Source organism: Schistocerca nitens, unplaced genomic scaffold (assembly GCF_023898315.1).
Source record: "Schistocerca nitens isolate TAMUIC-IGC-003100 unplaced genomic scaffold, iqSchNite1.1 HiC_scaffold_446, whole genome shotgun sequence".
In the NCBI taxonomy this organism is placed as follows: Eukaryota; Metazoa; Arthropoda; class Insecta; order Orthoptera; family Acrididae; genus Schistocerca; species Schistocerca nitens.
In genome coordinates, this window is record NW_026045979.1 from 30,473 (window position 1) to 57,343 (window position 26,871).

General features: G+C 44.5%; 1 protein-coding gene across 1 annotated transcript; it reads left to right on the forward strand.

Annotated features, from left to right (window-relative positions):
• Positions 1 to 119: 119 nt before the first annotated feature.
• On the forward strand, positions 120 to 21,850 carry LOC126232130 (uncharacterized). Its single transcript, XM_049942438.1, has 3 exons — positions 120 to 281; positions 8,429 to 8,637; positions 19,321 to 21,850. Exons 1-3 carry the CDS (start codon positions 151 to 153, stop codon positions 20,787 to 20,789), a joined length of 1,809 nt encoding a protein of 602 aa, XP_049798395.1. The 5' UTR covers positions 120 to 150; the 3' UTR covers positions 20,790 to 21,850.
• The last annotated feature ends 5,021 nt before the right edge of the window (positions 21,851 to 26,871 follow it).

Here is a 26,871-nt window from a genome sequence, read left to right on the forward strand (position 1 = left end):
TAATTTCAGTGTCATGTAATAGTGCTACATGTAACTGTATATTAAGACAGGCTGCTGCTTGTGGATGTTATGAGAGTAATTTGAACTATTTTCTGTGTGTCTCAGGGTAACCACACGAGTGATGAGCAACTCCACGGTTGGATTAAGGACATGGAACGTGTGAAAGACATGCTGCGCACGAAATCAACCGGATGGTTACAGGACTTGCAATTCGCCAACAAACAGGTGGAGCACTACGAGGTGGAAGAAGACAAGGACAGGCCAGGGCACTTGATACTCAGGTATAAGCCAGTGTACACTCAAATGTCTGTCGTACTCACTATGGTTTATTGGAGTTTATCTCACTTTTATGCATGGAAGTATTCATTACAGTTATAGAAAACACAGGGATCATTTAATTCAGAATGGAGTAAAGAACTAGCACTAAGAGACAGTAGTGAAGGACATGGTTACAGAAACTCGTGAGTTACAAAGTTTTTTGACTCCGTTTAGCCTTCGATATTTTGATTCGTATTGTGTCTTAAAATGTGCCACGTATTACGTAACAGACCAGCGGAGAAAACTGACACAATAAACTATGTTACTGCATATACTAGAGAAAGTATTGATCGTTACAGACACTTCCGAAGTTTTCATAATTTGTGGAAACAATAATGTGGAACCTGACACGAAAAGTGAGCGTGTCCTCGTGTTATGCGGGACAAAAAAAAAAAAAAAAAAAAAAAACACTTCGGGAGAAATTACGGTAATACCATGTAGTAGCGACTCTAGTCCAGATACTGGCATCCAGTCGGTGAGGAAAAGAGGCCACAAGTCATATTCATCTCAATAGATGGAGGAAAAATCCAAGCAGCGATGAGGGAAGATGGGAAGACGTCAGCAGAGGGCAGGAAGCGGATAGCCATCGTTCTTATATTTTGTCCGGTGGTTGGTGTGTTTAAATCAGTCCGTAGCATAGAGCGTAAATACTGTAGGTTGTGAGCGGGAGGAAAGCGGAATAGTCTCTCGAGTGGTTGACATATGGGGCCGTGGAATGGAGTAGTGTAGGAGATATGTTGGCACTATGGAGGGTGACCAGGTGGCTTCCTATGTGGGAATGGGTAAGCTCCCAGCAGGCACCCCAGGTCTTGTGGCGGTGTTGTTGGACTCTTTCAGGTGGCTTATTGTGGGGTAGATATGGAGGTGGAAGACGTGGATTACGATGTGATTACTATCAATAGGATGAAAGACTTCTGCAGTTATATCTGAAGAGGTCGATAGGGGAGTCACTTTGGGATGAGTGTGTCTGGGAAATGGGCTAGGTGTTTTGAAATGAAGGTGATCAACCGACATCCACAGTTAAGTTCATCATGGGAACTGATGTGGATATAAAGCTGTGGTCAGTGTGTGGAACGAAATTATGTGCTATAGGATGGCTCGGACAGAGACAGGCAGTAGCACAGATCACGGTCAGGGTGGTGAAATACACACTCAGGATAAATTATTATGCAGGATGATTGAACATGATTTGTAGCCAACTGGAGCTGTTTTTGAGGAACGGTATTGTTACTCCACAATGTTTATTGTGTGGGGATTTTTGGTTTGCTACTCCACATCTGTCATCAGAACTGTGAGTGGGTTACTGGTTCACTGTGTATAGACACATGCAGATAGTGTGACGGGATAAAACTATCGATATTGTGTCAGGCAGTGGGAATGAAGGGAACAGTGATTTCAAGACAGGGGTGCGATACACAAAGGAAGCAGCTAATCGGATAGCAGAGTACTTGTGGAGAGTACATGGGGGGTTTCAGGGTAGCCAGTAGTTTGAGGTACTCTCATGAAGACTCGCCAGTTGGTACACATTTAGGGAAATCAGATAGCTTTCAGAGTAAAGTCAGTTCGACTCTGAAACTTTTATCAGTCAACTGTGGAAGTATTTATAACATAGTTCCCAAATTTACTCTCCTCCATGAACGTTCTCAGCCTCAAATTATTCTTGAATTGACAGCTGGCTAATACACAAAGTGAAAAAACTCTGAGATATTTAGCGAGTCTTGGAATGTTTATCGGAAAGACATATTCGATGCCGTAGGAGGCGAAGTGTTTATTGCAATTGACAAAAAATATTCTCTTTACTGAGGTTGAATTTGAGTGCTATAGTGAAGTTACGTCGTCGCACATAACAGGACAAGGTGAAACCATATCAGTTGTTGGATGATTTTACCACCCACCCGACTCCGCTGGGACAGATGTGGAGCCATTCAAAGAAGGTAAATAGTCAGCATTGCATAAATATCCAGATCACGCGACACTAGCTGGCGGTGACCTTAACCTACCGAGTATAGACTGGGACATCTATGGATTCACTGCAGCTCGTGCAGACAGACAGTCTCGTGAAGGACTTTTGAACACGTTTTCCGAAAACTGTGTTGAGCAGCTAGTTGGTCAGCCAGCACAAACAGGCACGACCTTATCGATGGCGTCACCATAGAGATGGGGATTAGTGATCATGATGTCATCATAGCGACTATGGTTACGAAAGTTAGTAAATCAGTCGAGAACGCTAGGAGAGTTGATATGCAGTTGTCAGCGTCTCACTTAGACAATAAAATACAATCATTTAATTCCAAAATTATGGCCATAGAAAAATTATGGCTAAAGTTTAAAGAGACTGTAAATCGTGATCCGGAAAAGTATGCGCCTACTAAGTGGATAAAGGGCGGAAAAGACTCATCGTGCTTTAATAACAAAATTCGGAAAATGCTGAGGAACGAAAGGCTGTTACATTCTCGGTTCAAAAGAGAACGCGCAAATGAGGACAGCAAGGTTTGTAGAGATTCGTGCGTCTGTGAAAAGATCTGTGCGCGAATCATACAACAGCTACCACCGGAGAACCGGAAAAAGTTTTGGTCCTCTGCAAAATCGTTAAGCGGATATAACGCTTCCATTACAGTCACACGTTGACCAGTCTGCTTTGGCGCTAGAATATTCCAAAAGGAAGGCGGAAGTTAAAAATTCCTCGTTTAAGAAATCGTTCACGCAGGAGAATGGCACAAACGTGCCGTCGTTTGACCATCGCACAGAGTCCCGTATGGAAATCATAGTAATGAGTACCGCTGGCGTAGAGAAACGGCTGAAACAGCTGAAAATAAATAAGTGGCAATGCCTAGGTGGAATGCCAGTTTGGTTTTATAAACAGTAGTGTGCGGCACTGGCCCCTTACTTAGCTTGCATTTACCGCGAATACCGCGAATCTTGCGATCAGCGCTAAGAACCAAGCGAATGGAAGAAAGTGCAAGTGACTCTGGTGTATAAGAAAGGTAAAAGAACGGACCCACAAAATTACAGACCAATATCCCTAACACCTGTTTCCTGCAGAATCCTTAAACATATTCTCAGTTCGAAACCACTTACCACTTACCGTGCTTACCACGGTCACTTCGTTTAAATATCTGGCCGTAATCTTGCGAAGCGAGATGAAATGGAATAAACATGTGAGGATTCTGGTAGGGAAGGCCAACGGTCGGCTTCGGTTTATTGGGAGAGTTTTGTGAAAGTGTGGTTCCTGTGTGAGGGAGACCCCATTTAGGACACTAGAGCGACTTCTTGTACAGCATTGCTCGAGTGTTTGGGATCTGCACCAGGTCGGATTGAAAGAAGGCATCGAAACAATTCAGGCGGAGCAGGTAGATTTCTTACCGGAGTTTCGATCAGCATGCAAGTGTTACGTATATGCTTCGGGAGCTCAGCAGGGAATTGTTGGAGGGAAGAAGACTCTCATTTCGAAGAAAACAACTGAGGAAGTGCAGAGAACCGGCACTTGAAGCTGGCTGCAGAACGATCCTAATGACGCCAGCATACATTTCTGGTAGGGGCCACGAAGACAAGATACGAGGAATTACGGCTCCTAAGGAGGCATATACACTGGCGTCTGTCCCTCGCTCTGTCAGCCGGCGGAACAGGAAAGGAAACGACTAGTTGTGGAACAGGGTACCCTCCGCCACGCACCGCACGGTGGCTTGCGGATCATGTATGTAGATGTAGATACAAAAGACGATAGTTGAGAGGAATTATTGGTTTCATGTCCGTAAATTTAGTGAAATCATTTTTGGCTTGGTTTCATTTGGAATCGTGAGGTTTTATCTATTCTATTTCATTTGTTTGGTCTTATGACTGCATGCATGAGGGTTGTGGTGTAATAGGTGGCCCCAGTTGTGTGTAGATAAGGACACTGACAGGAGTTTATGACGGCGGTGACGAAGCTGCAGTGGTGGTGGATGTGGTTGGAACTTCTGGTTCCGGCAGTGGTGGGGGCGATGGGGCGGGCCGCGGTTTGGGGCTGGCGACGGTGTTGGCGACAGAGCCAGCGACGCTGCTGGCGAGGGAGTCGACGGTGGCGCAGGTGGCGGCGACGGTGGTGGAGCATTTGACGGAGGCAGTGGCGAAGGAGCTGCCAGACTACGGCTCTCTGTGAGTGGTGAAGCAATGAAGATGACGACGAAGGGTGGGAGATGATCGGCGAAGAACCACTGGGAGAGTCCAGGTGAGAGCTGAGGTGCTGGCGAAGTATAGTGGGGCGTGTCAGTAAAACGGAGGATATACTTCGTTCTGGAAATTTTGGGAGGACATTTTGAGGTTAACATGAGTAAAACGAGTCAGAGAATATACTCCACCCGAGAACGTGCTCAACGTGAGTAAAAAGGTGAGGGATGTTGCTTAAGACAAAGAATGTTCTCCGATTACGTATGAATAAAACTAGAGGAGCTTCTCACAATCGGAAAACATTGAAACGAGCTCTTTAGCATTCTTTGAGCTGAGTAAGTTCTGTTCAGGTTAAGTTTTACATACTTTTTGACAGTAATGACAGAATTCATGCTGCTTCGAAGGCAATGAAAGATATATGTAGCCCAACAAAATGCTGAACAGAGATACTGTAGAAGTTTATATGGGTTTCACAATAAGAGCATTACTTGCCTGGTGAACTTCCCTCCAGAAAATCACCAAAGAAGAGGGGACGACCTTTCAAAAGAAGTTAAAATTAAAACATTCTTGCTGCTTTTTACTAGACCTAAGTTTTCAGACTAACGTACGAGAAAACTTCGGTGTAGGCCTACACCAAACAACGGTGTCACTGACAATTCCCGATGTTCACCATGGTAACCAAAATTATCTCGTGTTAGAGAACTCTGACACAGTTCCGGCTTGAAGTAGATAAAAAGTCATGTAATTTTAAGATTTCGTTCGCATAACGTTCGCCTAACTTCTATAACTGAAACGTTTTCCGCATGTTGTAAATTCGGTAACATCTCAAGAAAATGCATTTTCGTAACCTGTATACGTAATTGTCTTAATAATTTGTTGCCGCACATAAAATAAACAAAATGAAACGTAGTGCAACTCTGCCTGAACACACTGATGCCGGTTCCAGACATGTCGCCCGTTTGAGCGAGCTGAATGGCACGTGACACTGCGCGTGTTTTCTGTGCCGGACACGGCAGACCACACACACCGAGAACTCAGCAGGGAGCAGAGGTAGTGAGAAAAAGGAACCCTCTCGTCACAGATTATGGCTTCGAATGTTTTGCTCGTAAGAGCTTTCTCAGTGGATGTCCTTTTGCTCCGAGAATCTTCTCCAGAGAACGTCGTCTTGTTTATTCATACGACCCAGCGTGTTTACCTTCTGTTGGATGTCAGTACAAAGTCGAAAACCGGAGATGCAAGAGGGGAGGGGGTCACAGAGCTCCAGCGGCAGTGGTGGAACTTCGGTACCGCCCTCGTAGTCCACGCAGCGCACCATTTCGTGTCTTTCTGTAGTTCACGTATCGCCCTTTACAGTCGGTCATTTCTAAATTCCGCCAATCCACTTCATTACTGGACTCGCATGATACCTTCAGTAATGGCTCCAGCACTACAGGCCAAAGCCGCCTATAGCACACAGACCCCTGCCTCTGTACGCAGATTGTCGACGATTGCCTTCCGTGGCAGCGGTCTGCCCCGCTTGTCGACACTCTAGCTCCATGTGGCGAATATTTATTGCGTCCTCTGTTGATTTGCCACTTTGTGTTGCAACGCACTTGCTCCTAAACTGAATATGGTATCATTATAGCTGTGTAGTACATTCCCAACTGTCCAGAAGTTTCGAGATTTTCTTTAGAGCTTGTTTCAGTGGATATTGTTTGTTCACTTCCTTGCTGCATTTAAATCCGTTCTTTCGTTGCCTTATGGAATGAACGGCTCTATTACGTTAAAAACAGCCCTTTCCCGAAATTCTTCTCCAACCAAATCTCCGTATAATGTTTATTCAGATCATTGTCAGTGTGCACGTACATCCTTCATCTGGGGCGTAGAAATGATGATTTTCATCACGGCACGGGTTCTGAGTCCCAGCTTGTCAGTGGAGTAGGTCTGGTACTGTACCTCCAAGCAGAACAGCGTGCTGGTGTATGTAGCGTGGAAATGATTTGCGAGCCTTAGCACCATGGCACCACATGTCTTATGGGAGGGACAGCTTTCCGGTCAAACTGGAGACCCAGACATCACACGCAACTCATTATGATGCAGCTTCATGCTTTAATTGACAACGTCGTTGTCAAGTAACAGTGATAACCAAGGACCATACTACAAGGAGTACAGGGAGTACTGATTGTTCTGCGTTGTATCTGGCAGTATGGAAACTTTCCATCGTTGACGGGCTATAGGGAATGCGGTCGTAGATTAATCAGGAAAAAAATTGTCTCATACCCGATTCTGAGGGCTCCATTCTCATCACAACATGTACCTGACACATATGCATCGAATCGATGTACCGAACACTGACCTTAGGACAGAGTTTTACGGCCAATAATTTCTATATGATAATTTCCACTGCCAAACGAGAAACCCGCACCAACCACTCACGAAACGAGACCGAGCGAATGCTTCAGAGCCAATTAAACATTTGTATGCAATAGTGAAGCGTCATTTTGTCAAGTTTTTCGTCAGCAGACATGTACTTCTGGACGTCAAGCATACTAGTGTGAGATGGTGGGATGCACACTGCCGGATGTAAGCGGAAACATTATAAAAATGCCACAACTGGTAAGGGTATAATGAGTAAAGTAAAACACGTATTGTGAAATAAAAACACATATTTGGTATTTGCAAAGACGGATTTCAAATAGCTTAAGTCATCGTATCGCGCTGTCAATAGCCGTCAGATTAGCTGAAAGGGACTGAATAAGTGGACCTGCCTGACGGTACATTCACGTTTGTCCATAGAGCTCTTCTTCCTGTGGGAGTTCTGCTTTCAGCTGTCATACAGTCTTTACGGAGAATTATCGCAGATGTCACATCACCTAAAGCAGACAGGAAACTCCCTGGCAGGTCAGAGCCGTGTGTCGGATCCCCGACGTTTCAAGTGGCTGCACTCTCCACTGCAGAGTGAGGATTCGTCCAGGAAGCAACTCCCGAGGCCTCTGGTCACTGCAGTGCCCATCCTTCCGGGAGCGCTGGTCCCGCCAGCCGTGCAGGGGAGCTTCTGTGACGGCCGGAAGGCAGCGGCTGAGCTACTGGCGGAAGTAAGGCTGTGACGGCGGCTCTCGGTTCGTGCGTGGCTAGCTCGATGTCTTTTTTTTTAAGGACGTCATATTCGCCATTGATTATAAAAATTGTATTACAATTGCAGTTTCGGCGTTTTGAGCCATTTTCAAGTGGTAATGTGGAAGATTTTGCTTCAGCTCATGATAGACATGCCTACATGTCAGCGTCTAAAATCATCTATAATTAATTTGAACAAGTCATTCATATCCTTAACATAAATATCACATGTTCACTCTCTTGCAATGCATACGAAATTCTTCTTTAAAGAAAAGTATTCTGCGACAAGCGCTGCAGTTCTGCTGTTTGATGTGTCTGAAACCACTTAAAACGATATAGCAGCACAGAACGGAGTGGATGACCTGCAAGAAATAGTTATAATCGGTGTCTCACTCAAGTGCTCCGAAATCTAAAGATGAAATCTCGATGCGCTAAAATGCTAAAAAGGCCAATGGATTTGCGATTGTTTGCTGTGTTACTACGCATCCTTTAAAGAATGAAAAAGTTCCAGGTTTGTGTCCCAGTCTGGCACACAGTACTCGTCTGCCAGGAAGTTTCTCATCCACTGCTGAGTGGAAATCCGCTCTGGATACTTTTAGCCGCGCGGGATTAGCCGAGCGGTCTCAGGCGCTGCAGTCATGGGGTGCGCGGATGGTCCCGGCGGAGGTTCGAGCCCTCCCTCGAGTATGGGTGTGTGTGTGTGTGTGTCCTTAGCATAATGTAGGTGAAGTAGTGTGTAAGCTTAGGGACTGATGACGTTAGCAGTTAAGTCCCGTAAGATTTCACACACATTTTTGGATACTTGTACACTCTTGCATAAACTATACATTATAGGTTTTTAACTTTTAACCTGGCACCTTGTGTGCTACAGGCGGCCGCTGTTGAGTGTACGCCTGCTGAGCTATCATCCGTGGAGCCTCTCCTTTGACGACGACTTCAGTGCGCTGTGCAAGGAGCGGCAGCCAGAGGCGTCGCAGATGTTCAGCCTCGCTGACGACCTGTACGCCTTCCATCGTACCTACTGGTTCCGGGCAGCTGAGTACATCTTTTCATTCTACGATTTCGATTTCAAGATTGTAGGTAAGTTTAATACTGGGACCCGGCCACTTCATGGTTATGGGCTGACAAGTGTTCAGTTGTTCGAGGAATGAAATTCAAATATCTTTCTGAATTTGTAGTTTTAGATCTTGCGTGATTTTGTACGCCACGCAAGATAATCTCTGGTGCTCTTTCCAAAGGCAGTTTTTAGATTCCTCGGCAACTCTCCGTCTGGATCTATGACAAGCTAACTACTTCATTTCGATGTATTATTGACTTCTTCATTATGCAGGGACTAAAAAAAAAGACTACGTACACAAAATTTTGGATTGTTTACAGAAGATTAAAAAGAACAAATTTTATGTGACACAAATGTCACAGGTGTACCCTCCACCTGCTCGTGGGCCATGAAGGTTTCGACGCCAGCGATGCACAGAGGCTGTGTGATGTTTTAGAGACGTTACTGAATTGCCAGCTGGGCGCTAACACACTCGAAACAAGTGGATGTCTCACAAATAATGTTTGCAGCCTCAGCCTAACAGGCGACCACCTCACCTGGGGTGTCCGCCAGTGTCTGGTACACTGAACACCTCGTCTCCCTCCCGTAGGAGGCCCGCAGCACCTCTGAAACAGTGCCCATCTCAGCACTTTGAACAACGTCTCTGAACGCCAGTGCAGATAAGACCCTCATACGTGTGCGACACGTGCCTCATATAAAAAAGTGTTCCTTTTTATCTTCTATAAACACTCTAAAATTCTGCACATGTAGTTTTCTTTTCAGACCTAGTCTAAGACTTTTTAAAAATGGCGAATGGTCTCTGCAACATAGCGGCTACAGACAAGCTAATTTTCTGTCAATACTGTAACTCGTGTAGTGATCTAAATTTCTCATGTGTGATCCTAGCACGATACTGTTCGTATTTACTAATTTTCTTTGACGAACAATATTTCGACTTGTAACTGAACAGTTAATTGTATGAGGTACATTGTTAATATTATCCTTAGATGTGTTAATACTATGAACTGTAGTAGGACTGAGGAAACACAGCTATCGCACCTGTCTGCTAAACAACTCTATTTGTTCGAATCACTATATTTTTTAAGTTTATTATTTTATTCTCGTTGCTGGACTTTATCTCTTACTCGATCATCTATCTATTGTGCACCAGACATGAAACGAGTTGTAATCGTTTAATTCTCTCTTTGTACCTGCCTCATAGCTTCTTGTTCGGCAGGGAGTAACTCCATTTAAATGAGAGGAAGGGGGGACAGTGGGCTTGTGCTCCCTCAGCGGAAAAATTATTTATGCCTGCCGTTGTCACTCTTCACCACTTCAGGCAATCGAACTTGCAGGGTTTTCATTGGTAGTAAGCCGACAAATTAAGAAACTAAGGTGGTCGAAAAGGGTTACAACAGATAAGGAAGTAAGTTATCATAAGAATATCCGTATATTAGAACCAGCAACTGTAATACTGAGAAAAACCTTTTACAAAATTTCGGCTGTCGCCGATAATTTACTGCAGATAACCATAAGAATAATACTGGTACATAAAAGGAAATACGCATTGTTAGCAAGTTACCAAACAAGCAGACTCTTACCCCATCTGTTGACAGACTGAGCTGCACTCTGCAGCATGTCTATAATTATGACAGAAATTGTTATGGACACCGAGAACAAACGTGTGAGCTGTAGTTGATGTTTCAATTCCTCACGAGTGGCGACAAGATATTAAAGAATGAGCAGCGACAAGACCTTACAGAGTTGTGGACCACTAGCTGTTTGTCTGGAAGTTAACTTTAAGCCCGACATTGAAGATATCTTCAGGGGCCGGCCGGTGTGGCCGTACGGTTCTAGGCGCTTCAGTCTGGAACCGCGTGACCGCTACGGTCGCAGGTTCGAATCCTGCCTCGGGCATGGATGTGTGTAATGTCCTTAGGTTAGTTAGGTTTAAGTAGTTCTAACTTCTAGGGGACTGATGACCTCAGATGTTAAGCCCCATCGCGCTCAGAGCCATTTTATCTTCAGGGGAAAGTGGTCGTGATAATCCAGAGAGATCGGAGAGGTCGTGGCAGTTCGGTCGAGATAGGGGGGGGGGGGAGGGGGAGGGAAAGAAGAAACTGGTGCGAATCTCTTCTGAGCACGTAGCGATGTTCGAAATGGTTTGCACCATCCAGCAGGCTGCTACAACGCCCCTGTCTGAAAGAGTTGCCCTCGCCACTATTAAATCCGTGGCGCTTCTCTGCCGGCTTCTTTACGCATCACTGTCCAGCAGAACTAGATGTTTGCCCACAGCAGACCAACGTATCAAGAGCTGAGCCCTGATCTGTTGTCGCTGCCATTGTGTAACATCACCTAAATCGCAAATCCAAGCCTACAGATGTCACAAATACTTCCTGTGTGACGACTACCTGACCCAGTATCGCAGAACCACCTGGCCTATCCCAGTTACAAACAAGACCACCCATCAGTAGGACGAAAAACCCGTCAAGTTGCAAATTTTTATTTTTTATTCGTTCGATGACTTGTTTCGGACCGAGACCCATTTTGAAATCACCATAACATAGCCGAAAATGGCATTTACGAAGATGTCAATAACGTGCAATGAATATTTACAGCGCATACAGATAACTCATCGAATGAACAAAAACTTGGAACGTTTTTTCGTTCACTGATTACCAGGAGTTGCTGACCCAAACTACTGCATCATACTCGGAGTTCGTAAAACCACCCATGTTAACTGTGCCCAAATGAGCAATCCTTACACAACTGCATCATCTACACAGCCTCAACTCGAATGATCTCATAAGTATAAAGTAAACGTATTATTCACGACACTAAACTTACATTCCGCATCCCAACAACTACATGCATTGCATCCTCGCCATCAAAGATATTGAGTTCAGATCCACAGTTTTCTACACCGTCAGTCGAGCTCACCGTCATCATCTCAACAGTTTCTTGTGTCGCATCCCTAACATGAAAGACATCCAGTTTAGAACCACTGTTTGCCATAACATTCACTCTCTTTCAACGTCCACATATCGTCCAACAGATGACGATAACAGCCACAGTCACCTTCCATTTTAACATCCAAGTCACTTATTCCAAAAAGCAATCCAACTTTATCTTCAGCCACACCAAAACATCAGCTTAAAACCTATACCTAACCTTATTTCGCCACATAAGACATCAAGACAAAGCAGCAGCATAGCATTCAATCCATATGTCTGTTCCATCAGCTCCAACGAGATCTTCATCACTGACATCTTATCTCAATGCTACAACTATATTTTAATGAAAATTGTTACAGTCACGTAACACAGTCCCAGTCATTCTACACTCTACAAAGCACAGATAATTGCTACAACATACAATCATATGGTACTGCCAATGGGTGCTTGTGAGACATCCTGATACCAGCACCTCATTCTGCAGATCAGAAACCCTGGGATTGGTGGTACACATTAACAAAAACACTGCCACATTTTCCATAAACTGAACAATCTAGTGAAAAAGGATTCGTTCTCCTCTCATCCATAACAACCACACGTTACCAACAAACCTCAACAAGCCAGACTCAGTGCTTCATATGTTAAAGATATACTCACTGTATCTAATGACTGCTCGACAATTCGGGACATACAATGTCACATAAATATGACCACCATATCTTTTGGTTTCAGTTTAAAATACCTTTCTATAACGCCACAAAACGAATTAAATATAGCATTTACAACACAAGACTATAAAGCCACACATTTTGTGAGCGTGTGGGTTGGTGCTATTCTGTCATTCTGCGAAACAGATTAATCTGAGATGTACCCTTCACCCCCTGCAAGATGCAATTTCCACCACCACACTACTACAGAAGTCAGACGGACACTCCTAACGTTCTAAAGAGAAATGCCTGAAAAACTTTCAGCAATAAATACCTTCTGGAGTCGTCCACTGTAAGGAAATGACACAAAAATTCACAAAATTTCATACGTAACTAGTGGGACACTTAGGTACTGGAGTAGTGCTAGTTAGTGTAAGAAAAACATGAAAGTAACGAAAACTATTATTTATTTTGCAAAAATTCTGAGAAATCACAATAGCACTTTTAGTTATGAATTGAACACGTTATTTTCGGGTTCTTTTCAGAATGTGAAGTTACATCTTAAGGATAGGATTCGCTAATGAAAGTTTTGTACAAAGTTTAAGATTGTTATTGACTTGGCAGAATGGCTGAGAGCCGCACCTACTCAACTTGAATAATTATCGTTTAGAATGTTGCTAGGTACGGTCGAGGCTGTCACGTGTGATGTGCAGTGAAGGGTACTGTTGTGGAGGAAATGTGGGGGTCGCAAGAGCTGTAGCTGTGATGACTAATGTCTGCACCACTCGCTGCCGACAAATAAGATAACTCTCGTTCTATCTGGATTGACCTTCGCCAATCAAACTCTCTCTATGCCTTGATGAAGTCAAGGACTCCTATTCGCCCCTAGTCTATTGGCGTGGTACACCGGTCAGATAACCAGTCCACTGCAATGCCACTCAAAAATTCGCTCGCAGGCGTTTAACTATTACTCAGTCCATTCATACCGCACAATAAGTGTGGCAGCCAACACAGTGAAAAACGCTTAATCGCAAGGACTCAATATACAGTTGCACTTCGATTTGCTCTCGACAGAGGTGCTCTCCCAGTGAAGTACTGTGGAGAGACTTGTTCCTCGCTCTTTGAATACATGGAAGAGCGCGCACGCTCTCGTTAGGTGTTCTCGCTCCAAGAGCGACAACGGAACGGCCCCTCTGCACGCCAGACGTGAAGCGGTATATCTTTCGATCTCTTCCATTAAACCTTCAGCTCAAGGCGTCAGAAATATCGTCTGCCAATCAGCATTGCTCTTCTACAACGGAAATCTGTAGTATCGGTGTTTGGCGTTTGCTGTCTCGCTGTGAAAATCTCTGAAACTGCTTGCTATGTGTAAAGAATGCGTAGGCTAACCGCTCCCACATAATGTAGCGGAATTTGCTTTTAAGCCAAACACGGGGTCGTCCTTTCACTCGGGCAAACGCTGTCTGCTCTACAGGCGGTCACCGGCCGACGTAGATAGCTTGTGACCGGCCTCCTGGGATGCAGTTGCCTCTCTCGAGCTAAAAGCTCCTGTGACCGTCGTGTCTAGAATGTATGTGTGTACGCCTGCCTCGAGTATTTCAACCATGGTGCGCACTTGCGATTTATTAGTTATTTGCATATCGTTTACATGAATTCATACAATACTGACTTTATCTTATCGAGTTTGGGCTCGAATGAAGCGTCTTGACGTGCAGAATATGATTGTGAGGGCGGTATATATAAGCAATGAAGGAGACCACGACGTCTTACAATTTCAGGAAATTGTTATGAGAGGCTGCTCATGACTCCATTACTTTCGACGTTCTTAAAAAAAAAAAAGAAAGCTCTTATTTCCTACTACCTATAGTCAGTTTGTGTGATATCATACTGTATGCAAGTTTATTTCCCACAGCTCACCTATGATTTAAGGGTAGTGTCTTTGTATACTAATCAAAACGTCATGGAACCCAGGTTCGAACCTCGCTACTGCTTAAATTTAGAATAAAAGATCATCAATAATGATGGATGGGCGGATAGAGCTTCAAGGCACTTTTTTCCCCTGCTCCTAAAACCCTGAAGAGTCAGCAGTGCTCAAAGGCATGAGAATGCAGAAGATAATGGGAACCACTGGTGTCTGTCCACAGGACACGTGGCCTGATATTGAAAAGTGGTACGATGACTCCTCCATTAGCGAAATATTCCGCGCTAGTCGCACATTCGGATCTCTGGGAGGAAACTGGCAAGTGCCAGGTGTCCCAATGAATTATGTTTACTGTATAGCTCCTTGTCTGGCACACCACGCTTCTTTTGTTACTGTAAATCTTACTCAACAGCATATCTCCATCTGCCTCGATAACTTCACCTCTCGGTGTAGCCTCTGCTACATCAAAATCACTTATGTTAAAAACCCAAGGAATTATTATAATAAATACCACCAATCATTTCTCTCTCCCTAACTTCCACCATGGTACACATAAACATGACTGTGTGGTGGTACTCTCTTCAAAGGTAAGCTGGTTCGAATCCAGGTGATGGAAGAAATTTGCATTGCTGGTATTTCCCCAGTAATGGAAGGGGGAATTGAAGCATAAAGTTTCTCATCACCAGACCTCGTTTCAGTGTTATACTTTACATTACCTCTCCTCAGTGTATCATGATACACTGATGACGCCTGTGACACTGTTGAAAGTGACATGTGGTGTCGACGATAATCGCCTGCAGAACATCGTCAATCGATCGCAGAGATGCTGTAGACCTAAGTAGCACCGCCACCGGCTAAGAGAAAGAAGTAGTAAGCCACTCCTCCTGTAGCTTCGAGGCGCCACACACGACAAGTATTTCCAGCTCTGCCAGTGCCTGGTACGAGCTCTGCCAGAGTCCAGCCTGAGTTCTGTTCTGTCTACGAGGGTATCAACAGTTCCATGACGACTGCAGAGAAGCGACGAATTTCTGTCTTCAGAGTGCAGTGTCGGCGTAACGTCACTGTCAAGCCTAGGCCAAGCATGCACGTACAGAGAGTCGAGGGCCAACAACAGACACATATTTGGCACAGTTGTAGTAAACGTTCAGTGCTCATCATCTGCAGACTTGCACTGTAATGCCGCTCAGTGTTTTCAGCAGCTCCTGTGTATCTGAACCCCAATTAATACCACACGTGCTCCCGCAGTCACAGTCGCGAGGAGCTAAAAATAAGTTTATCGCTTTCCAAACATTGACTGTTTCATTTATGTACTTGTAAATTTATTAAAAGCATGACACAACAACATGTGTGTCGGATGTGGACGTTAAGTTCCTAACGCATCCATTACAGTCATGTACATTCGATAGATAACTTCGAGTCACAGTTCTCTCACAATGCAAGGACAGTGCCCAATTACGTGCAGTAAGATAAGCGCTCGCAGTAAGGCCGCGGGTCTGTTGCTCCATTTCTCTCTGCTGACATGGGCAGAGGACTCTCACTTTCTTATATCTTGGAATAATCACGGAACCCCAGCCTACAACAAACTCAAATTAAGAAAACAGCAAACTCGACAATGTGGGGATTCCATCATCCAGCCATCCTGTGTACTTGGAAAAAACCCACTGAACGAGACGATGCTGTGGTAAGCTGGTGGCTACAAACTTGATTTTCTACCAAATTTAGTTTCTCTGTGATGTCTCTACACAGCGTAAGGTGAATGACACGACGGTTCCTATGGATGGACGCAGGTGTCCTGCTTCCCCGTTCTTCCCAATTCTGGGTTATGCTCTAATAGCTGTTTCACCAACAGGACGTTAACCCCTGATCTTGTTTCTTCCTTCGTCTTTCCAAATGCCTTAGTGTCACTTCCGCCAATATAGCTTGGATCTCAGCACTCTCAAAAATTTACTATTCCTTACAGTCTTAGAGCACCTTGCACTCTGTATCATGTTTGCCGTCTCAGACGCAACCTCTACCAGCTGATTACATTGCCCTCTCTTCTGAGGTTCCTCAAACTTTGTCACAAATTGCAAACGTTCCATAAACGTGGGAAACAAAAGCAATTTTTCTCGCCTATCCTCTGGATTCCTAGGCTTCTGGTGCGCCTATACCAACATGTCATACCCATCCTTCACTTGCCCGCCCCTTCTGTATCCTATTCGAGCGGAACTTCAGCTGGCTGGTTCTTCCTGTTCCAGAACAGTACGTAGACACTTACTACTCCAACCAGCTATAATCCTATAGTCTACGCCTCTTCAATATGTAGATGATCCCGCTTCCAGCCTCCTGACCACTGTCATCCCTCCCTCACACCTCCCTCTACCCTCATCATCTTGTCAATCATACTTCCCAGCCCACTCCAACACCTTGAATACCTACACCCTTTCTTTCCGGCACCTGCATCATACTGTATTACCCTCGTAGTACTTATTGGGAACTGACTGCTAGTGAGTTGCCAGAAGCACGAGCCTTATCTTCACCATAGCACCATCATCAGCTTCAATGTACATGTGTTTATGTAGAGACGCTATGGCTTTTATTTTTTTGAAACCTATCATTTTATTCATTCTCCCCAAAAAGCAGCAAAGTGTCCGAACCTTGCGCACCACACGATAATGTGGTGGGAATGGAATGAATAACAAAGAAAATGGAGTGTTTACGACAAAGTCGTGCATTCGGCCTTTCACAGAATGTGCCTGTGTATAAGAATCTTTCAGAACTTATTCGTCTTACTGGGTATACATTTGCGCTCAACACGCCAATGGGGTATACATTGGATTACGTGTAGCATATATCACTCCTTTGATTTGTACTCTGAACAGGAATAGTGCTCTAGGACAACGACCATCAGGACTTCTCAGAATGCAGTAGGTAAAGCCGTCATCAAGCTGAAGCCTGGTTTGGCCACCACAGTGCTTCGCGAGCCATTGTCCTACTGCAGGTTGTCGTCACTCGCCGTCTTCCTACTTTTGAACTAACTTACCCAGTTAATAATTGTGGGACACAGTTAATTATTGGGTCTCCGAACAATTCTACAGTTCCATCATTTTCGTTTTCCATAAATCAATGTCAGAGGTGAAAGAAGAGATAAGTGACAGAAGGAATCTCGGGAGCAATGCCTGAATCCCAAATCTCTGGAGTTGTAATCCCACATTCATCCACTCAGCAGCTGAGGCATATATGTCCCAATTGCATTTATTGCTGCATTATTATCATTACACAAGGTACAAGTGAGACGAAGTAATTACATTTTTCTGCGTGTTTTTGAATGTATGCAAACAGAGTATTAACAGTAAATCATTCATTGTGGTAAAGGTACTTCCAAAATCGTCAGTCACTGTATTTTGCTGTGCTTTTTCTCGACAATCTCGTGCTAACGAAACAAACAGGTGACAAATATGCTCCATCACTTTTTTTTACGCTGCGTGATGGGGTCACTAACTTCACGGAGGAAAGTGAAATATCACAAAGACCAGAATTCAGCCTGCATCCTATTTCTTTGTACAGGACGCCTATGGAGTTATGTCAAAAGAGTATATTCTATATGGACGTAGCTAGATATAAAAAAATACGTATCCAACGGATCAGTGTATGGACGATCACACCTTCCTCAGATATCTATGTGTCTCGCTGTCCCCCTTGCTTTATTGCGGATTGTTCTAGTAATTCTGCTTAGAAAGACTTGCTCAACACTAGTGTCAATTTTCCATTAATCTTTCAACGTTGAGCCAAGTGAGGCTTAATTATTCTTCATATTCAGTTATTTGCGTGGTAAGATCAAAAGTTTGTCATGACGATTTCAAAAGGTTGTTGAGGTGGTAATGTTGGGATTTCGTGATAACCATTTTAATGTGGCTTTAAATGCTGAAGAAACAAATACAATCCGAGAATAAGCTGTTCATTATGAAACCCACACATCTGAACAACAAAACGAGACTCGAGCTCCTTCCTTCTACAACCACACAAGATCCGTGATTGCCTTGTCATGGAGCTGAGATACTGAAAACTTCTGTTGTACAGAGAACTGGCCCGCATCTCGTGGTCGTGCGGTAGCGTTCTCGCTTCCCACGCCCGCTTTCCCGGGTTCGATTCCCGGCGGGGTCAGGGATTTTCTCTGCCTCGTGATGGCTGGGTGTTGTGTGATGTCCTTAGGTTAGTTAGGTTTAAGTAGTTCTAAGTTCTAGGGGACTGATGACCATAGATGTTAAGTCCCATAGTGCTCAGAGCCATTTGAACAGAGAACTGGAAGTTCCCATTCATGTAAGCTTCAAAAGAATGTGGTCCTAACACGTATTCTGATCACACAATGGCCCACATAAGGTGAGGTAGGTTCCTTTCCAACTCTTGGTAATATGGGTACTTTCCTTAGACAAGAAAACAATTTTTTCTTGATGAAACAGTGGTATATGGCACATTTATACGTAAACAACACTCTTGAGCGAGACATGGCAGAAGTCGCCACAACAAAGTACGGTAGGTTACAAATCGTTGCTCCACACCATTGTCAGATAATTCAGTAACAAACATGGGCCTAAAGATTTTCGTATTCATTTTTTTTTTTTCAATATGGTCGTGCATTTTTGAACAAGATGCTTGAAGTCGAACTGCTCTTTTGCAAATGGTTTTCATTGGAGACTACTCATCTGATTGAGAGTGGGTGACACACGTTCCTGTCACTTTTTATTGCTTCCAATATGTGGTCTGAGGCAGCCTGAAAATACAGGACATTTATCTCAATCAGGCATGGCTACTTTACGAGGGGGACTGAGGCAAATGGTCTCATCATGCGTTAAATAGTTCTTCCTATCTGCGGATGTTCGTGCACCCACGAATCGGCCACTAAACTCTCCTTTACAAGATGGATTCGGAACTATTCTTCAGTGCAGTACTATCAATAAAACCTATTTACTTCCTCATTTTTACTATGTCAAGAGCTATACAGGGACTTCTTGGACACCCTGTAGATGTAATAGACGTGCATAGTAACATGATATCTGTCTTTGTCAATACTCTTACTTTGTGTTGACATGCCGCCTTACATACTTCTGGGTAACTGAACCTGGATGGTGTGGGTAAACAATGCCCAGGCTCGTCATCCAGAGAAGACTTTGGATTCAGCTGCCTGCAGTGTACGGGCACCACCTACTTGCTGTCGTTTTCTTGCAGACGAGGAGTGGCAGCTGGAGGACAGAAGCCACGATACGCTCTCCGTGGGCTCTGACTGCGTGCAGCTGTTGGTGAACGCTCTGGACCACCCCACGTGTCCGCTGGAAGACCTGCCACTGGAGGCCGTGAAGCAGCGCGAGCAGTGCCGCGAGCAGCTGTGGGACGACGTGGTGCAGAGGTCGCCCCACATACCCGTCACCAGCTACCTGGCCTACACGCAGAGGGTGAACGTCAACCTCTGTCTGCTGGCCTGGATGGCGGTCAACTCGTACGGCATTTGTCAGGACGTCCCGTTCAGCATGATACAGTCCGTGCACGATGCTCGCTGCTATTTCGGTAGTCCCGACGATCAATCATGTCTGCAGTCGAACGCTACAGACGCCATCTGCTCTGTTTCCAGAGCTATTCTGTTGCTAAAGTGTCGCAACTTTTCCTCCATCAGGACTTCCCATGATTGTACTTCCGCAGTGGGATTAAAGCGTAATAGTAGCAATGGACTGTATCAAAAGCTAACAGAAGAAACACTGAACTACAAAAACAGTTTAACCAACGCCACCTTGAAATACAAGGATTTTAAAATAGACAGCTTGAAGCCTTTAGAAATCTCATTTATACTGATAAATATCATTTTCCGTTTTTCTACTGCCGGAGTATACTTGTACCTTCCCCAGTTACGTAACTTGCCTGGAAAGATATTCTTGTCCTTTCAGATCACGTGCATAACCCAGATCCTGTGCTCTGAGGTCGTGTATCGTATGGCAGGCGTCCCTGACTTACGTACAGCAGTGCTGATAGACAGCGCCCTCACACTTCTCAGCTGTATGTGGCTGAACTCATTCTGCTACCACATGTATGCTTGTGTTCGCCATCTCAGGCTTCCTGACCAGCTGCTACCTGCTGAAGTAAGCCAGTTATTCCGTCGTGAGGTGCTGTGTGTGTTTATACCGTGCAGTATAGTATGTGTGGCAGCTGTTGCTTTGGAAAAGACGAGTAAATATTACCTGATCCACAGTCGCATAGTAGTCCTTGCAGGGATTTCAGTGTCTGTGGGATTCAATTTGATTTGTCTCGGACTGCTTGGATACATGTACCTACGTACTCGGTGCTCCATGCGGCAACTCAAAATTGTTGATAACAAGAAACTTGCCTCAAAGAAGCAATGTCTTTTTATGTCAGTTAAAGCCATTATAATAAGTGGAATAGGAATTATTATTAGAATTGGGTTCCACCAGGCTCAGGGAATAGCGCAGGTAGTGTACTATATGCATCTAGTTACGATGGTGCAAGGACCAGTGCTCTTCGTCTGTTTTGTTTGCAATGGAACGACGCTCCCCGTACTGAAGAACAGGATACTTCTTTGGTGGAACCCAAACAACATCCCTGCAGATCTAGAGCTGTGTTCGGCAGCCGAGAGGAATCTGGCCAGGAGAAACAATGAACAGTCTGCCTTTTCAGAATCCTCGCTGTAGCCTCCTTCAGTATTTTTCGCAAATAACTGTCTCCACACTACACTGCATTACGCCCAGCAATAAAAATGGACTCTACCTGGTATGACAATATTAAATGTCATTAAATCTGATATGGTACAGCCAGTACTTCTCTTTCCTAACGTCTCCTTCATTTATAACTGTGTGCTTATTTGTGAGTGGTAGCCTCTGTCTACCTATTCTAATGCACTGAGACTACTTACTAAAACTGTTGGGAAATGCTTTGTGTATACAATAGGCTGGGTCAATCACACGGCCTGTTATATACAAGTAAAACGCAGCACGTTGTCGGAGGAATTCCCGTTCGTCAGTGTCATCTACCGTGGCGATGGTGCATTTCTGGACACATCTTCGTATGACGTCTTTTCTCCGTTTTCCTTCGAGGATCTGTCTTTGCAGTTTGTCGATTTCATTAACGTATAATGTATGATATTAGTATATATCATATTATGTCTGAAACAAAGAAATTTTCCATATGTGTGTGAAAGATGTACTTTTACATGATTTGTAATTCAAGTACCATGACAATAGACATTCAGATACTTATAAAAACAAAAGAGAAGGGCCAATGACTGAAGTGGTGTGTGCATGAAAGTGTAAATGGGTTTGTTGAGCTTATTAGTGGTTCGATTACATAGAGTGCCTCAAACAGGTATGGTGATAAAGTAACAGATGACTTGTTGGGTGAAATGTGGCTTGAAGTGAACGCAAAGTGTCGAATGGCAGAGTTATATGAGATTAGCATTATTGGGTTTGTGAGACAAGATGGTGATTTGTTAAGCTAGAGGTTTGTAAGGGTACTATGGCAGATGTTAAAAGTTAATGTTCCATGTGCCACTCTTGAGCAAGGAAAAACATTACCTAAAGGCGTATTTACAGAAACAGTACTGTGGAAGGATAAACTTGTGCCAGTACTGTGAGTCCTGGAAAACATGTGCCATAGTAGCTTCACTAGGAGCACACAGTACGCCGAAATTGTTGTGATTCGTAATAAATAGACGATCTCCCATTTGTTCAAATAAAACCTGAGTGAGCAAAGTAAAGGAGTGTCTGTGTGTATTTAGTATCCAGCCCAACCGGGGCCCACCCAGACAAGCGTCCTGCACCACCGGGACACGCGTAAAGTCAGTCCGACACAGTGGTCGCCAGCCGAGCCTCGACCCGCTGGAAAGTATCGAACCTCATCGCTCGAAAGCCAGTAGTTAACGGCCCTCGTGCTACCTACTTACCCCCAGGCAAGATCCCGAGTTCCGACCACAGTACTGGGAACATTCACAGCCAAGTCCAGGAAATTACTTTCGACTGGCTGTACTAAATACACAGTTCAAACTCAACAGGAAGACGGTCACTCAAAAAACATTACTCCCAAATTTGGATAACAAACTGAGATTATCGCTATCCAATTACCCCAGCCAAGTCAGTCTGAGTCGGAGGACCACTACCACTTCGCTAACATCACCGAGTTTTCCCTGAGCTACAATTCGCCGTAAACGCCCACACTAATCACTATGCAACATTCGCAGATAACGACAGGAAAGTTCTTAAGCGGTAATGGATGCGCTCAAACGAGAAGGCGTTTGGAAACTCGAGAACACTGTGCGTCGCGACACAGAACTCCGCTCCAGAGAGCCCGCGGCCCGCCACGTCGGCCGTACGGGCACCGACGGCCAGCTCTCGATTCCCCGAGCTCCGAGCCTCTCCACGAAATCCTTCTACACGTGGGCCTTTCAGCCAATCAGGAGCAGCAGAGGACTGGAAGCCCCACCACTGGCCACTCCCTGCTGCTGCTTACAGCCGCTGCTGTCACGTTCTGGTCTTCAAAAAGGCGAACCAGCGCGCAGATATGGGTGGTCAGGGAATCACCTGTTACAACCCTTTCACTCGTGGGGTATCAAGCATTAACTTCTGCAACCGATATACCTACTTTTTTTTTTTTTTTTAAATGGACTTGTAGTCCGGGGTGATATGTTACAATACAGCATCACCGGTCTGTTGCGGTCTAACTGTGTTGGTGAGGCAGTAAATTTCCACAGGGCAGTGACTGCGTCACTGCAATTCACTTTGGAGGTGTGGCGGTGGGACTTGTAGTCCCGTACCACCCTCTGACGGTGATAGTACTACATGAGTCAGGCAGAAAAATTTTGCCTAACATGGGCGGGTGAAGGTGTGGCGGTGGGACTTCTCCGATATACCTACTAAGGGGTTTCCTCTGATATATCTGGAGACAAGCATTCTCGCAGCCGAAACTGCTTGAACTGTTGTTACATGTACGTAGATGTTCGACAGTACACGTGTTACTCAGACGATGTCCCCTGCAAAGTGCATCATGCGTAACTCGCGCCACTGTCGTCAAATGCAGCATTGTCACAGCGACTCAGACTTGGGATCAGCAGTCTGCGCAACCGCCACACTCTGAGACAGGGATGACCAACTCGCATCTGCCGAGGCTAAAGGCACAGAACTCAACGCTGACTGCGAGCGTTCTCAAGCAGGGCGTGGGGATTATGGATCGTCCTGTTTCCGATATGCAACAACAGATTACAGCGCACCAGACTGAAGTAGAGAACTCTGTCTCCACCAGATCTCCAGAAACGCAACGCTACGCGAACTAGCCGAAAACCCGGACAAGAAACCCGAAGTAAACAGGCAAAGCCGCCACAAACACGATACTCCAATTACAAAAAGTTTACACTCATCCAAATTCATCTCACGAAGAACAAGGTTTACAACTGGTTGGGTGCAGATGGAATTAAAGCACATCTAATACAACTTAATGCACTTTAGCAAACCCTTCAATAAACTATAAACTAAGAGGGTGGCAAAGAAACCGCCAAATCGTTGTAACCTGCACTAAAACAGTTGCCTGGGCCACCAAGTCGTTCATAAAAAAATCCGAAAAAATTTGCCAACATCACAACACACCCATCAGATATCGAAACCCGAGAGAACAGTTTGAGTTACTTACCGATCTGAAGCAACAGTAACAGAAATCACACCGCACGCCAAACACTAAGCAAAAGAGAAACCACACGGACTCACGCTCGCCTTTGTGATAACCAATTTTGACCGTGATACAACAAACGAAAAAACTGAAGGGGACCTAAAGGTACCGGGAAACTAAATCAAAATTCCCCGCTATTCCTTCCAGTCATGTATAGTCACAAAGAACCAACTAACAAGCTGCTTGTTCACCATTTCAGAATGCACTGTGTACCTCACAAGGTTGGACTATTTAAACACTACCTCCTCAATAAAAGCAACGTCCATATTGCAACACTTTCCAATAAGCCACGAAAAGCTGCGATATAAATTGAAATGTGAAGAACGGAGTGGAGCACATCGAATTTTTAGTTGCAAAATAGACCCGAAACAAGAAGCACCAAAATGCAGGAGCTGCAACACTGATAACGTTAATAGTGATGAGAGTTGCAAAGAAAGACCGAAACAGCCTATCTCAGCAAACAAAACTGAAAACATTAAGCGCACTGATCAAACTATCACGGTCTTCGTCCAAGAATGTCACGAAAACAGTCAAACGGAAAACATACTCTGAGTCTTCGCTACAGCCCTTCGCAGCATGATATTTGAAAGAAGGGAAATAATAACAGCAACTTCTAAAAAGCTCCTACTACGTTCTTTGGCGAACACGGATCCACGTCCATATCGCCATATTGATAGACAAGGAGGCCTATGCCCAACCTAGCATGAGACACCAGGAAACAAGAATTAACCTTCACATTCAGGCCTAAGAAAGATATTGCCACTATCTGCATTGTGAACGCACTGGGTTTCTGCTCTAAAAACAAACTCCCTAAAGGCATAGTAAGAGAAAAAGAAGTTGGTATTACAGTCGCAGCACATACCTCATGAGCAGGTAGAGAAATCAATCTAGAGAACTGTATCTGTCACGCAAACCAGACCGTAGTAGAAGCTGAGATAGACGCTTCAGAGTCTTTCATATAAAACACCACAACGATGTATCCTGCCGAGGAACTGCCAACTGATCTCGTTAATTATATACTTTCATTTTGCCCAGCTAAAGGAACAGGAGGCTCAGTACTAGATCTGTGATATTTGCTGAAAAATTGAACAAGAAAGATATTAAACTTGTTGTAGCCATTTTGAATCACGCAAGACTCAGAAATGACTCGCCGCCTTTTATCAATCACTATGGCACTTCTATCTTACAACATATACTAGGTACAACATAGCTACCCAGATTCAGAAGCTATACTGAATTTGGCGACTGCATGGCTAACGAATACCTCACATTCATTATGCTGTGAACCACAAAAACTAGGAAAAACGATCATAAACTCACGAAATCGGATAGTCGAAAAATTCAGATTGATACGTTTTAACACAAAACCTAACGAATCAACTATTCAAACCACTCCTTATAACATATTGTAATCACCAAATACAAGTGGAAGCAATACAACCTGCTATACCTAAAACTACCCTAAGAAGAAAATAACATAACAAAGAGAAAGACTCCTGACGTACATAAGAAACAAAACTAAACAGTAGGGAAATTCTATAGACCATACGGCACTAACCAAATGGATATGCTACGATTGGCTTGAACGTTTTCAATGACTTAATAAGAAGAGAAACCAACCAAATGACGCGCGAGGTAATCACAAGAATTAGGTCCCACAATAGCAGTAGTTTTTGGAAAAAATTTCCAACAGGTCATAGCACACCATTTGCGAACAGCCATCCTTAATAGCAGATGACAATGTCATTCATTACTGACGACCTCAAAAAAGTTCCTCAAAGTGCTAGAAAAACATTCACGGTCTTCCACGGTATCCAAAATTCGATGAAACCGACGAAGAAATAATACTCGAAAATCCGAATGCAACCGCTTAACATCCACTACTTATAAGATTGACGAATATGAAATGAAAAGAAAGCAGCTCAGAGACTGGAGGCACTGGAAGATAAAATAAATCACTCCTTTCACAAGACACCTGCCTCAAACACATCAGACGTTTCTTCACCGAGGCCATGAAACTGAAAATAGTCTCTCTAAAATAGAAGCAAGCTAAAATCAAGATGATTTCCCAACCCAAAAGACCAAGAAACAACACCAAATCATAGGTTACCGTGCTCTCAGTGACAGGGAAAGCTTTCGAGACAGACCAAAAATATTCAAGGAATAGAGCAACATAATGGCACAAGAACAAGCCGGGTTCAGCGGCAACCACAGCACAGGCGACCCGGTCCCAGGACTGAGCAGCAGAGCGACGCAGGCTGAACGCAACACGGCAGGCGCGACGCCGGCACGCTTTCTCGTGGACGGCGAACGCGCCTTCCATTGGTTGTAGCATGCTGGGCTGCTCTTTGAAACGTTACTTTTGAACTTCCCACCCCAAAGTGTGCAGCTTACTAAAAACGTTGCTGGAAACAGGTAAGTACAAGCGCTGCTTGGTGTCACCATTCGACAAGTATTATGCCAGCCGCAGAGACGCCACGTGGGACAGTCACGTCTCCACTGCTACACACCAACAACACGGCTGACATCGCTAAAGGTCGAGGATCGAAACAACAGCCCTGTACACAGACGACACTGCGTACTGCTGTCGCGGCCCGACATGCGGCAGAATTAACGAGCAGGTCAGCCCCTTCACAAACAAGCAGGAACCATCGCTAAGCAAGTCGAGTAGATTAAAATACAGTGGATCCACGAAATCTATCCTTCAGCACCAACCTGTGATCTTCAACTACTTCTACTTTAAATAAATATGTATTACTCACGTCATCTTCAGAGGTACTCTGACAGTCAGTTATAAACAATGAAGAAATACACCAACTGGAAAATAAGATGTTATAACACAGAGAGATGTTGTTCCGCCCCTCAGTGTGAAGACTGGTTTTAAAAATAGCTCTCCATTCTACTGTATAACTTGCAGGCCTCTTCATCTCCAAGTACACACTGCAGCCCACATCCATCCCAATCTCCTTACTGTATTCACCACCTGGTCTTCCTCTACGATTTTCACCCACACTTCACTTTAAAACTAAATTGGTTACCTGTCGACGTCTCGGAACGTGTCCT

What these genes read in the sequence shown, in the direction of transcription:
- LOC126232130 (XM_049942438.1), top strand. Translation starts at nt 151, where the DNA reads ATGGAACGTGTGAAAGACATGCTGCGCACGAAATCAACCGGATGGTTA. An exon ending in CCAGGGCACTTGATACTCAG is followed by an intron (nt 282 to 8,428) that starts GTATAAGCCAGT and finishes TGTGTGCTACAG; the next exon opens with GCGGCCGCTGTTGAGTGTAC. An exon ending in TTTCGATTTCAAGATTGTAG is followed by an intron (nt 8,638 to 19,320) that starts GTAAGTTTAATA and finishes GTTTTCTTGCAG; the next exon opens with ACGAGGAGTGGCAGCTGGAG.